The sequence below is a fragment of the Xiphophorus couchianus genome, chromosome 5 (genome assembly GCF_001444195.1).
Source record: "Xiphophorus couchianus chromosome 5, X_couchianus-1.0, whole genome shotgun sequence".
In the NCBI taxonomy this organism is placed as follows: Eukaryota; Metazoa; Chordata; class Actinopteri; order Cyprinodontiformes; family Poeciliidae; genus Xiphophorus; species Xiphophorus couchianus.
The window spans coordinates 12,466,674-12,481,263 of record NC_040232.1 but is presented as its reverse complement, the minus strand read 5'-3'; the positions used below and the strand labels follow the sequence as shown (position 1 = coordinate 12,481,263).

Below are 14,590 nucleotides of genomic sequence, written 5' to 3'. Positions count from 1 at the left end.
TCTTTGTTCCCCCTGTTTGGTTTGTTTTCTCGGCTGTATTAAGTGATAATGTAGACTCATTTACCAAAACACCACATGTTCTGAAATGGGTTTTGCTATAACCACTGCAGGTCAGAGAGGGTGCACATGAATGTGTACAGTTTGCATGATCACAACACTTTTTCTTTTTTTCTCCTGCCATTAAAAAGAAGAGTAGTTCATCAGTCATTACATAAAATCTTAGTTAACATCTGAGGCTAAAGTTTAATGAAGAATTTTTTTATGTGTGTTGTTAAGGTCCTGCAGGGACATCTTTTAATTTGGACATACAAGTCGTCCAGGCTTTTCTTCCCAGCCCTGGACGACTGTATATGTCTGAGTACAAGCTGCTCATTTGAGAAAACCATTTGATCTTATTAACACCTTTCAATGTTACTCAGTCTTGTATTTACCCATTAAGTATAAAGATGATCACAGATGGTTCCACCATGGGAATCTTGCCAGAACCTTTCCTCCCAGCGCAAATCAAACCACAGTCATGCTGTTGGACCATAAATCTATGGTTAATATAGTTGTCACACCAGTTTCCTTTTTTATTCTGCCCTCTTTATTCGCTGGCTGCGCTCTCAGCCCCCCTACGTGTACAACCATTTGTGTCCCTGCAGTGTCTCAAGGTCTGGTGGGAAAACAACAGTTGGAAAGCTGTAATTACAGCCTGAACATCCAGGCCAAAAAGCATAATCCTCAGTTTGGAGCAGTGGAATGCAGTGCAAACTGAGCCGTCTTTGATGTGAGGACTGGAGGGATCAGCACATAACGTTTGGTTTGGCCTGGTTCTGCCAAGGCCCACCGCCACCCCTGCCCCCACCAACCTCTTTTATCTCCTCTGGGATTTTCTTTTCTTCCCTTCTCTTTAGTCTCTCAAGCCAAGTTGCAGAACTACAAATATGACCGTTCTAGACCAAGAAATTCCAGGTGCTTTGGTGGTTGTGGCATGCCATGAGATTTCTCTGTAGGTATTTGTGATGGAGTCCAGGGGAACATGCATAGCCAAATCTCATCCTGGGCATTTTTACAACCAATAAGTGGTTCCGTTGGAGGACTCATCAGCGGGTGGCCATTTTCTCTCTACTTTCTTCCTCTTGCTGTCACTTTTCACTGCACACGCTCACTAAAAACCTTCTCCCGCCACGCTGGTCTGATTCTGTATGCATATATCTGTCTGAATTATTTAAATTCTCAAACTGATCTACTTCATCACTGTCCTCTCTTTTTTCACTTCTTTTTGCACTTGTGCTCTCTTCAGTGTTTTTCTACAGAAATATGCGCATGTAAAATAAACAACCTCTGCATCTCACAAGTCCTCGTCTTCTCCTTTGTAGGTGAAATGTGATCAGTACTGGCCAACACGTGGCACAGAGACCTATGGTCTCATCCAGGTCACTCTGCTGGACACAGTGGAGCTGGCCACCTACTCTATGAGGACCTTCGCTCTTTACAAGGTAGCATGCGAAACAGTAATACCTCTTTTTCAAAATCAAGTGTCCACATGATATTTTTTGAAGAGAGATGCTCCTCTATGCTGCCAATACTGATTTCAGCTGATTCCAAGTTATTTCTTTTTTTTTAATGTAAAATAAATTATTTGCTTTAAACCTTTTGAATATATTTAATTAATTGATCAAAATGAACACATTAAAGTCCCAGCAATTCTCATTTCAGGCATTTTTGAGATTGTAATTAGAAATTGCAGAATTTTTAGATTGCTAAAATTGTTAAAATGATTTACCGTGTAATAAATTTGGTAACTGCATGACATTGGTCAGGCAGTTTTGTTTGTTTTTGCAACCTGTTTCGCAACCCAGCAAAGATACTCAGATCTGGAAATAACTTAACTATGAACACATGCATCTAGCAAAAAAAACAAAAAAACAATCTAAATGCAAAAATAGACTTAAAGATTCAAAGCTAAATCCCAACCTGAGCTTACAGCCAGGGCTCATGACAGGTAGCAATAAATTTGTCTGAACCTACTTTTTTAAAGTAGTTTGTAAATATTTTTTTCTGTAAATTTAAATTTTCAGGAGGATAAAAAAATGTATCTTGATGATTTTAAAATAATTTATTAAAAGAATAGCTGTATCTTAATCAGCGTTTGATCTTCCCTATCTGCTCCTGCAGAGCGGCTCTAATGAGAAGCGTGAGGTTCGTCACTTCCAGTTCACAGCCTGGCCGGACCACGGGGTCCCCGAACATCCCACCCCGTTCCTAGCCTTCCTTCGCCGGGTCAAAGCCTGCAACCCCCCAGATGCTGGACCAATGATTGTGCATTGCAGGTGTGTCTGATTTTCTATAATATTGTCTTATCAGCTACTGAGGGGTGTTTATGCCTATTCAGTGAATGCAAAAGGGAAACAAACCCGATCTTCAAGATGTTTTTGAGGGGGTAGTTTGGGGTTTTAGTTTATGAAAATCAGCCAGAGTTCAAGAGCACTTGTTTAAAACTTTTTAGACAGCCTGGAATTACCTGCCAATATGCAAACCCCAGACCACCATGACTGGCTTAGGCTCCTGGATTCCTTTCTTAACAAAATTCACCATCTCAAACATTTCCCATGATTACTTTCCAGTGTTGAAAATTGGCCATTCATGCTGCCAGAGAAGCAGGAGTTCGTAAGTTTACATTTAAATGAGTTGCTGTCTAAGCAGCGGGAGACTCATTTGCTGGATGGAAGAAGATTCTGAAAACGTGTCATTACTGTCACGGCACAATGTCGAGCTCCAGAGTTGGAAAGAAACAGCTATTTGCTTTTACCAGTGTGCGAGAGAAAGTGAGCGAGGGGAGGAAAAAAAGATAGAGCTGAGTGGGGAAAATATGGAGCAGAAGCTCTCAGGAGGAGGAATTAGTGGAGTATGGACGTGGAGGAAGAAAGGGAGGGGGATCGGACACAATGATTGAGAGAAAGTGGTACCAAGGGGAGTGGAAGTTAGAGGGGGAGATTTATGCAGAATGGGAGAGAAGGTGAAGCGAAATCCTGGACGCAGTGAATGAAAATGATGAATTAAAGAATCACGGAGATGGGGAGAAAATGGAGTGTAAAAAAAAAAAGCAAAAATGTGAGAGTGAAAAAGTGGCGGTGCTGGCGTTCGGGTTTTGGACGGGTACTTAGAGCGAAGATAAAGAGGCAGGGGGATGAGGGCAGGAGGCTGGCAGGAGAGGAGCTCTTCCTAATCTTCTGTCGCAGTCAGATGGAGTATCCAGCAGGATTATCAGTCAAATTTAATTATAGATAGATAGATAGATAGATAGATAGATAGATAGATAGATAGATAGATAGATCGCATTTATTGTCATTGAACAGAATTCAACGAAATTTCCATTGCAGCTCCCGTGCAAAAGGTCAAATATATACAGTATAAATAAGCAAACACACAATAATAATAATAACAATATATACAACAAAATTAACTAAAGGAACTAAAGGCACTCAACCACACCAAAGAAGTAGCAGCAGGTCCAATTATGACAAAGTACAGATAATGTGACAGTGCAAAGTGCAGAACAATATGGCTGTGTGGGGGTGGGGGATATGTATGTGTGACTGCGAGGTTATGATATGTGTGGGAGGGGGGGGCGGCAGGGAGTAATGGCTCTGACGGCTGTGGGGAAGAAACTGTTTCTCAGTCTATTTGTTGTAGTCCGTATGTTCCTGTACCGCTTGCCTGATGGCAGCGGCACAAACAGTCTGTGGCCCGGGTGGCTGGAATCCATCGCTATGGATCCAGCTCTCTTCTTGACCCGGTCTGGGCAAGAATCTCGGCAAGACTCCATCATGATGGGCCTTAACACATCAACCGGCCTCAACGGGCCCGATCTCATTCCACCTGAACAACACGCACATGCAGAGTAATATTAATATAATCATATAAAGGGTTCTGTATTCGCTTGCAGAAACCTGCTCAGTCAGGTCGTCTCGCCGTTTAGGTACCAGCACAGCAGAAATGTGAAGTGTTAGAGTCGGCAGCTAAATGTATTAAATTTCTGGATTATATGTCGATAGGGGTGATATGACTATGATGCTGACTCATTGCTGATTTCGATTTTCTACATGCCTTGTTGGTACTGTCGCCAGCTGGCATCGTTGCTGTGTTTTGCTTCATGTAGGCGCCAAATACTGGAGCGTTCCAAGCTCAGATTTAGTGCTTACATTGGTCTCATCCAACCTAGGTGAGACAATCACATCACCATCTGTCGGCCCATTTATTCGTTTATTTATTTATTATCGTTTTAGCGCTGGTGTGGGCCGAACCGGCTGCTTCATTGTCATCGACGGCATGACAGAGCGTATCAAGCACGAGAAGACTGTCGACACTTACGGCCACGTCACGCTGATGCGCTCTCAGAGGAACTACATGGTCCAGACCGAAGACCAGTACATCTTCATCCACGATGCTTTGCTGGAGGCCGTGACGTGTGGGAACACTGAGGTCCCTGCCAGAAATCTGTACTCTTATATCCAGAGGCTGACACAAATTGAGCCGGGAGAGAACGTCACTGGCATGGAGGTAGAGTTCAAGGTAAGGACAAATATGTGCACCACTGAAGAATTTATCAGATGTAAAATGGTTTATGAGATTTTTTTTAGATGTGTTTGTTTTACACAACAAATAAAACAAACACGAAACATACTAGCTATGGTAGAAGTGACCTATTAAGAATCTGCAAAAATCACCTTAAATATTAGGGAAAATAAACCAACGTATAATAAGAAAAAAAACCCCAGTCTCTGAGCTTGTCCTAACCCAAAAACTCAAACCGACAACTCTTAGCGGTGGATCACTTGGCTCGTGCGTCGATGAAGAACGCAGCTAGCTGCGAGAACTAATGTGATTTGCAGGACACATTTCCTAACTAAAAAAATAAGTTAGGAACATTAACTAATGAGAAAAATTAAATAACTTAATAAACTGTATATAAAATTGTATTAAGATAGAAAATGGAAAAAAATAAATAATGAAATAAAAACTGTAAGTTAGTAAAGCAAAAAGACTGGAAATAAAATGAGAAATTAAATAACAGTGGTAATGTTAAATTAATACTATTGGAAATGATAAACAAATATTAATTTATGTCACACCATGTAATCAGATAAATTGGGAAATTTCTTTTTTTGGAGATGCAAATCAAGCCAATTTCTTTTTATATATTTATTGCCACTTTTGGCAGGATTTGTCCTCCATAGAATGTTTTAACTGATAACCTCTAAGCGTCTTTCACTCTTTTATTATTTCCTGTCATATTATGTTTTACTAGTTCTTATCGTTTCAGTTCACATTAAAGAGGTTGTTATATGAATTAAGGCTGAAGCTCAAGCGGGCTGCTGGTTTGCTGCTCTTCATTGTGAGGCTTAAAATATCTGCTAGTGATACCAGAGAGGATCGTGCCTCTGAAACTAGGGGAGCACACATTTTTTTTACACAAAGTTGTACTTTTGTAAACTTTGAGTAAAAAATTTACAAATGAACTTTTGCTGATTGATGGAGCTGGTTTAAACACGGAAAACAGCTGCGTTGAAGCTGTTTTACTCTTTTAACTTTTTTACTCTGATATCCAGTTCATCTGATAAGATCTCTGCAGGTCTAGCGGATCTGGCTTTGTCAGGTATATATAAAGTAAAAGCAGGTGGTTCAGATTTTTCCAGGAAATGTTTTATGTCTGCTCAAATGCTCAGAGGGCAAAGCCAACATAGAGCAACACCGCATAGTCTCCTCCGTGAAATGGCCCAGCATTCCCCTCTTAATAGCAGTGGTCTCCTTCCAAAAGTCAGCGAATAGGAACCAAAATGCCAGGATCGTCTTTTTCATTGCGTTTCATCTTGGTGGAACACCCACGGGACGTCTCGGGTTGCTGTCTGAAGCTACAAAGCATGGGGGATTTCTCATGGATGATGGGTGTCATATCCAAACGCATAAAAATCAAAGAAAAGCTGAAGCATGTGTGTGAGAAAATCAACAAATGCGGTTCTGCGGCTCCACGTTTAAGGCAGTGTGTTTTTTTTCCCCCCTCGCTCAACATTTTCAAAGCCAATATTGGCATGTGTCAAATGGAGTGGTAAAGACGTAGTGTTTGTTTGCTGATAAAACAGAATCAAAGTCAACGCAGGCGGCGTGAAGAGTTACTGCTGTTGATGCTGGAAAGCCGGTTTGCAGTCATAGCCGGATGACTGGTGGAGCTGTGGTCAGGGGGGATTTTCTGTCTCAACTCCTCTGTGAGAAAACAAGGTAGAGTTAGTTCTTTCACAGCCGCTCACTTAACCGGACCCCATTGTTCCGCCAGCGTCTGCGGTTTCTCCCTCGGCCCGTTTTTCTGTTGTTCTGTCTCCCATTTAAAAGCAATGTCATCCAATAGCCGAGGCTCAGGGGAGTATTCCCTGTGTCTGCACATGTACTTACATAAAATCATGGTTTGATTTTAAAAAAAGAAAGAAGAAAAAGATTTTGTCTTTATTTTACTTCCTTAGGGTGAGGGTCTTTTCTTTTATTTTTCCACTTTTTTTTTCCTTCCGGTGCTGGTTCATGTGTGGTTCACATATGTGAGCTGAGACAGTGTGGGGCCTTGTGGTTTCCTGCACCCCGACTCTTGATTTTCTCCTCCTCTTATTCGTCTCATTATATTCGCCCCTTTCCATTCCTGAACCGCTGCCCCGATTCCTTGGAGTCGCCCCCGCTTTGTTTATTCAATTTAAGACGTCTGGCTAAATATCCTGAGGCCTGCCTGGTTTAGCCAATCTTCCTGTTTTACTTATCCAGGTTGCCAGAGGATGTCCAGACCTTATGTTGAATGCATTTCAATATGCTTCTTGAATTTGTTTACACTTCTTTGTCCTTTTTTTCCCCTTCAGTTGACCCATAGCATTACTTTGTAGACTCTTATTTTGAAATTTTATCAAAACTAATTTTGCAATGATTTAATATACATATAATGGATATTGTGTTTGCTTCCAGCGTCTGGCCAGTGCCAAGGCCCATACGTCTCGGTTTGTGAGTGCCAATCTGCCATGCAACAAGTTCAAGAACCGACTGGTGAACATTATGCCCTATGAGACGACACGCGTGTGTCTGCAGCCAATCAGAGGGGTGGAAGGGTCCGACTACATCAACGCCAGCTTCATTGATGGATACAGGTATTCGCCCCTTTCCATTCCTTTGAAATTGCTGTTGCTTTGTCTGGAGGGTACGCTACACATTTATCATGTGCTTTTGTTTGTAGGCAACAACGGGCCTACATAGCAACCCAGGGTCCACTGGCTGAGACCACAGAGGACTACTGGAGAATGCTGTGGGAACACAACTCCACTATAGTTGTCATGCTGACCAAACTGAGAGAAATGGGACGGGTACGTCAAAGACTAACATGCATGGTGGAAGTATGTTTTTATTCTACAACCATAAAATGGACAACTATTAGTCATATCCTCTGTAAATCTGTTCCTTATGGGAGAAAGTTGAAAGAAGTGATATTTGTAGTTTGCCACAAAGCATCAGATAAAACCATAATTGAACTTTTTGCTCCACATACAAATCTCTGTGTGGTAGCGAAGTAACACCACACATCACCTTGAACACCTTAAACCTACTGAGACACACCATCATGCTGTCAGGAGGCTTTCCTTCAGCAGGGACATGGAAACTGGCTGGAGTTGAGGAGAAAATGGGTGGAGCTAATTACAGCACAATCATGAAAAAAGAACACATAGAGGTTCATCTTCCAGGAAGTTAAGAACCATAAACATACTGAAGTCAGAGCTGCAGTGTGAATGTGTTAGAAGTGTCCAGCCCTAAATCCAACAGAGAATATCTGGGAAGACTAGAAAGTGGCTCTTCACTCTCTGATTTGATTAAGTTTGAGCTATTTTGTTATGAACAATGGGTAAGAAAAAAAAAGAGCTTTTAAATCTGCAAAGCTGTTAAACATGTATCCCAAAAGACTTGATTGACTTGATTTGTAATTACAGCAAAAGTTGCTTCTATAAAGTATTGACTCAGACAGCGAAATACAAATTCAGATTTTCCTTTGTTGGTATTATGCTCAATTATGTACCACTTTTTGGTCTATCACAAGCAATGACAGCAAAATACTTAGTTTGTTGTAATGTAGAGGTGACAAAAGCCAGTGCTTAATCAATGTCCCGTCTAACACAACTGAATCAAATAGCCCAATTTGCTCCTTGGCATTTACTGAAGTTCTGCTAATGGCCTCATTACTTAATTCAGGTTTGTTGAAGCAGAGACACTTCTAAAGATTGCAGGACACCAACTCTCAAGTACTGGACTTATAAAAAATGTGGAAAAAGTTGAAGAGCTTTGAGCACTTTTGCACAGCACTGTACGATTGAGATTTGCTCATGATAAAAAGTCCAAAGTTGTTATGCTTTTAAAGTGATGCCCTGAAACTTGATGTGGAGATCTGAAGATAATGATTTGTGTTGTCCTCTGCAGGAGAAGTGTCACCAGTACTGGCCAGCAGAGAGATCAGCCAGGTACCAGTACTTTGTGGTTGATCCTATGGCTGAATATAACATGCCTCAGTACATTCTCCGAGAGTTCAAAGTGACTGATGCCAGAGTGAGTCTTCTGTTTGCTTCCGTGCATTCATGCTGGTATAGGGTTTTGATTTATGCATCAAGACAAAAAAAAAAACCCAAACCACTTACTTTCTTCATTCAGGATGGCCAATCAAGGACGGTTCGTCAGTTCCAGTTTACTGATTGGCCAGAGCAAGGAGTCCCAAAATCGGGAGAAGGATTCATTGATTTCATTGGCCAAGTTCACAAAACTAAAGAACAGTTTGGCCAGGATGGGCCAATTACTGTGCACTGCAGGTAGGAGTGTTTTTCTTGTTGTTTTTATTTGTACCCTATTGAAATATTTGTCTAGTCCTACATATTTCTAAGTCTAAGAAACAGCCAACAATGCACACTGTGGCATTTGGAGGAAAATGGAGAAACTTGGAAGCCTGGAAATACCATCCCAAATGGTATTCCACAAAGTACATGAAGGGTGGTTGTTTGCTGCATGAGGGACTGGTGCACTTCACAAAATAGATGGCATCATAGGGAAACACGATCTGTAAATATTGACGCAACATCTCAAAACGTCACCCAGGACTTTAGAGCTTGATATAAAAATGTCTTTTTATACAATCACTTCAAGCATTCTGTCAAATTAGTTGATCAGAACTGGGAAGATGTGTGCAAACAACACAGCCTATAAACATGACTCAGTTACATTCACTATTAGGAATAATATTCCAAAATTAGAGCAAAATACTGTAAGGGGAGAGATACCCAAAACATGTTACCCAAGTCATACAATGCCAAAGAAATGTCCGTAATGTAAACTTCTTCATACATCCTTTTAGTAAATCTGAATAATGTTGGTAATCCTATTTCATGTAAAAAAAAAAATTAAATATTAAAGTCATATTGTGAAAAGCAAGTTACATATTTTACATTGTATGCAACTATTTTTTTTATCAACTGTTTGAAGTTAAGATTAATGTCCCTTATTTTAAAAACTGATTTGCTACCTTGGACCACAATGATTTAAGAGGCACATCCAGTCTAGTTCTGTTAAAGCTTACTGACTGATAAAATATAAGCCATTTCTATATAAATTCATATTTAACTGGTTCCCCATCTTCCAACAGTGCTGGAGTCGGGAGGACCGGTGTGTTCATCACCCTGAGCATCGTCCTGGAGAGGATGAGGTACGAAGGGGTGGTGGACATCTTCCAGACGGTCAAGATGCTGCGCACTCAGAGACCTGCCACCGTTCAAACAGAGGTGAGATTATGTTCTCACTAATATCTTATTTGACATAAAAACAAAACATCGATACATTTTTATTATGTTTCATTCTTAATCCATGTTTTCTTTTCCCTCCCACCAGGATCAGTACCAGTTCTGCTACCGGGCCAGTCTCGAGTACCTGGGAAGCTTTGATCACTATGCAACATAAACCCAGTTGCTGTCTAGTCTCGCCCCATTCAGCCGACTGCTCCCTTTTTGTAGTGTCACACACAACCTGAATACATGCACTTGGCTGGAATGTGTGCGTGAAGATTTCGCCACCACCTACAGAGTTTAAATGGGGGCGGCGGACCATCGGCTTATCCCCGTACCCAGAAACAGCACTTCTAACTGAGCCATAGCGATCCTGCTTGACCCCTGGGGAGGGCGGGAGACTCGTTTCGCCCTCCCCCGGCCCCTCCACCCAGTCCAAACACAAACACACCTGTGGGCCAGTCTGAAGAAGCAGCTTCAACCACTGTTCCAAAACAAAATACTTTATCAAATCTAGATTTTTTTTTTATTATTATGATGATGAATACGTGTTGGTTCCAGTGCTTCTGTGAGCACCCAGATTGCTTTGTGTTGTTTTCGGTGTGGAACTCTCACCTCGTCCACCACCAGTGTAGCATCACTAAACTGAACAAAACAGGACCAAGCGGTGGGAAAAAGTTGGAATTTTTTCTACCACAAGGAACGCCAAGTGGAAGTCTGCGCATCCATCCGATGGAATCCTCATCGGTTTTTACACCCATGAGAATTGCCAACAGAAAGAACTGAGAACACAGAGCACACAGTACTAAAAAGACAAAAAACACGTACTTTAAAAAGGAGCACCAAGGAATATTTTTCTTTCTTTTTTTTTGGGTTCTGGATTATGTTGGAAATAGACTATTGTTTCCTGTGAATGAAAAGAGGACATTTCTACAGTAATAAGTACCACCAGTTCAACCTTATTACGCTTCACCATTTCAAATAAGGGAAAAGAGGTTTAAACTGCAAAGCAAAACATTAATTTAGTTTTTTAGAAAGATATATGACTATTTAGTTTTTTTAAAAAAACAAAATGGCACATTCTGTTATTTTTTATTTTAGCATTTTTGTCCCCACTGACTACAAAAAGCAAGGTTTGTAAGCTCTTGCCATGTTTTTTAAAGTGTACAATCAAATCTAGTGTGGAGGATGTTCTCCGTTTGACGACAAACGCCACCTTCGAGTGTCACTGTCACTTACTCTACACCTCCTATCTTTGTGAAAACACTCACGCACAGCGGCTAATTTCTCAGCACATGGCTGTCTTGCCTAGCAGAGCAAGGAGACATGAGGACATGGAAAATCCCACCGAGTTGTGCGTTTTTGCTCGCTTAAAGCCACCTAAATCACAAAAAGTGCAGAAGGTATGTACAGAAGGCAAGATATGATGGGGAGAGGAGAAATCAACTATTTATGTGTCCAAATAAGCTTTCACAGAGATTTCTTTACCAGAGAGCGAGAAAAGGATGCAGGGGGTCTGGGTTTTGGGGGAAGGGGACAAATTTCTCACTGGAATGCTCACCTTAGACTTTTCTCTCTGTCTGATTCAGTGTGCAATAAGTAGATGTATTATATATTTTTGTGTCGAGTCACTTAACTGCAGTTATACGCCATGATGAGGATGACGTTGATAAAGGTGTGTCGTTTACTCCAGATATAAGATGTTTTACACTCGATTTGGTTCAGTGTGTCCGGACAGAGCGTCACAACTCCGGAGGTCATGTCGAAGCAAACGAAATGATCAAAATTACATTTCAAACAGCATCTATTGAGTATTTTTGATTTTAGATTTATAGTGCCTTATATTACACGCCTATTTTGATAACGTTACTTTAAATGATTTTTTTTTGTGTGTGTATATTTTATGTACGTATGCTTGTGCGTGTGTGATCTGAGTGTTTGTGTTAATTTTTGTTCCGGTATGTGAAAGTATTTTGTTTTTGTATGTTCAGTTTTTTTGGTCGTGAAAATGTCAAACTGAAGGTTCCATGTGGGTTGGACGGTCATTGCTTCGAACCCAGCAGCTGCTTCAGCATTGCTCTTTTTATTCAATGAGTTATTTTTACGACTCAGTTACAGAAGTTTTATCTGGATGAACTGATCATTTAGGCAAAATAAAGTCTAAGTTGTTGCTTGCAAGAGTTTTCTGTACAGCTCTTTGCAAAAGTATTCCCTCCATTAAAGTTTTTAAATTGTCACATTGTAATCCGCAAATCTCAGTGTATGTTCTTAGGGTTTTAATGTGTAAGTTGTGCGTATTTGTGAAGTGGAAAGAAAATCACACAGTTTACTTTTTTTTTTGCAAATAAAAATCTAAAAAGTATGTATTGTATTTGTTTTCAGCTTCTGTAAATCAACTTTTTCTGTGGTTGCAACTTTGAGCTTTTGGTCTCTAGCAGCTTGGTACGTCAAAGGACTAAATTATTTTCCCATTCTTGTTTGCAAAAATAGCTCGAGCTCTGTGAGACTGAATGGAGAGGAAATGTAAACTTCTATTTCAAGTATGATAGAGATTCTCATTCAGATTTATTCCCTCACCATGACCCTTCCACCGCCTCGATTCACACTCGGGATAGAACATTCAAAATGATGTGCAGTGTTAGCACTACATGACACAGAATACTTTCAAAATCTGACATTAATCTAATATTTTTTTTGCATTTTTACTCATTTCCAAAGATGAAACAAGCTTTTTCTCAACTGTACTCCTCTTCTCACCACATTTCTATAAAAGTCAAACTTGTGGACAGCTAATAATTGTTCCATCAAGAGATTCTCCCATCGTGTCTGTTTAGTACTCTCCTTGCTCAGCCTGTCAGTTTGGGAAGACAGCCAAGAAGACAGGTTTCAGTCATAGATTGGAGATGTTCTACGCTTGGGACAGAATTGTATAACCTGACCCTTTTTTAAACATCTCCTCAACTTTCTACCTGACCTGTCTGCTATGTTTCTTGGTCTTCATGACAATGTTTGTTCTCCGATGTTCTCTGACGAATCTTTTGCCTTCACAGAACAGCTGTAGTCATTCTGAGATTAAATTACATACATATGGACTTTATTTAATAACTAGGTTACTTCTGATGGCAGTGAGTAGCAGTGGATTTAAGTATCAGTGTAATGGGGGCTGAATATGCAGATGCATGCACTTTTTAGATCTCTGTTAAAAATGAAAGTCATGTATAATTTTTCTTCCACTTCACAATTATGTATTGTTGGTCTACATCATAAAATACATCAAGGTTTGTGGTGGTACTGCGACAAAATGTGAACATCTGTAAGGAGTATGAATACTTTTGCAAGGCAGCTCTTCACAGGGAGAGTTCAGTTTGCCTGACAGCACGGTTTGGCCGCACAACGGCTCCGACAAGTCAGAATTGCTCAGCTATGCAGTAATCTACAACAAGATGAACAACAGAGGAGCTCTCTGTCAGTAGGAACAAAATCGACACCATCGTAGCACACCTATGTAACCCACCTGAAACCATTCACCTGAAGTCAGTCAGCCTCCTCATCTGTGTCCCTCAATCCACACTTCTGTCCCCATTTCTGTGTTTTTATCCAATAATGACAAAGGCAAAGAGAAGTTCAGGTGCTACCAACACAGAACAGATGTAGTCACATTTTTTTATATCTCCATCAACGCTTGACCGCACAAGAGACGGTCAAAAGTTTTCCACCATCTAGCAGTGACCCTGTTGTCTGTTTTTTTTTTTTATTTCATATGCATGGTACCACTTCTGAGATGCCCCCTATTGGTCACGTCGCTTAAGGGAAGACTTGCACTTTCTCTCTTTGTACTATGCACTACTAAGATCTCTAATGGCCCCTCCTGCTATCCCCCTGCCCCAAAAGGAGACTTACTTGAACTCTTTGAAGTGGATTGTGTAATGCTCACACGGTTGTGTATATGTAAATAACACAAAACACAGAGAGTAATTGAGATGCATAGCTAAACGGAGAAATAAATTACAGTTAAAGAGAGACATTTATGAGATAGAAAGAGTGATATCAAAGTTGCACCTGAAATCACAGTTTTACTGCACAGCTGTATTGTGCAATACGCCACTTTGTGGATTTGTTATCCCACAAACAAAAGGTTTCACTAAAAGCTTGTTCTAAATACCCCTTCCTCCCCCGTTCCTTCAAATGTGTCATGTAGATGGATAAAACTGAAGTTTATAAATTGTATAAAATGAACGTACGATGTGTTGCTTGGGTCAGTTACCACCAATTGGTCTGTACATGTAAAACATTTTTTTCATTTTGTTACGGGCTCTGAGTCAACAAGTGCTCTTTTTTTTATTTTCCTATGTTGGTTCTCAGAGCGTGTGGAAAACACAAAAACCCAGTCTGTATGGATTTCTGTTCAATATTGACACAGGTTTCATTTGTTACAAATAAACTCAAGTGAAATGATTGGTGCTGGTGTAATTTTTTTTTTGTTTTAGCAGCAACATGACAATTTTAAAAATAATTTTTGGGGAAATGCAAATTATGGAAAAAAAGGTCAGTTTGACAGCTGCAGAGCTTGTTATAGGGTCGAGATATGTTCCAGAAGAATTTGAAAAATTGGAGGTGAAAAATGATCCTGCAGAACAGATCTTCTTCAAATTCTTCTGAATACAAGTGCAATGTCAGAAGATATTATAACAATTGGAACACTTCCTAACATTTTGAATTTTGAAGCATTTTAGATATTGGTCCAGTGAAAAATTTGCATATGACAA

The 14,590-nt window shown here is 40.3% G+C and overlaps 1 protein-coding gene across 21 annotated transcripts in view; it reads left to right on the top strand.

The window, feature by feature from the left end:
• ptprdb (protein tyrosine phosphatase receptor type Db) overlaps nt 1-14,280 on the top strand; it is a 253,880-nt gene extending 239,600 nt beyond the window's left edge. For all 21 annotated transcript variants that reach the window (XM_028016147.1, XM_028016167.1, XM_028016162.1 and 18 more), the window contains 9 exons: nt 1,362-1,481; nt 2,161-2,315; nt 4,272-4,557; nt 6,985-7,163; nt 7,250-7,376; nt 8,479-8,604; nt 8,707-8,861; nt 9,689-9,824; nt 9,931-14,280. In XM_028016147.1, coding sequence (XP_027871948.1) covers nt 1,362-1,481; nt 2,161-2,315; nt 4,272-4,557; nt 6,985-7,163; nt 7,250-7,376; nt 8,479-8,604; nt 8,707-8,861; nt 9,689-9,824; nt 9,931-9,999 — 1,353 coding nt within the window. In that variant the 3' untranslated portion in view covers nt 10,000-14,280. The remainder of the gene's footprint in view (nt 1-1,361; nt 1,482-2,160; nt 2,316-4,271; nt 4,558-6,984; nt 7,164-7,249; nt 7,377-8,478; nt 8,605-8,706; nt 8,862-9,688; nt 9,825-9,930) is intronic.
• Nucleotides 14,281-14,590: the final 310 nt, after the last annotated feature.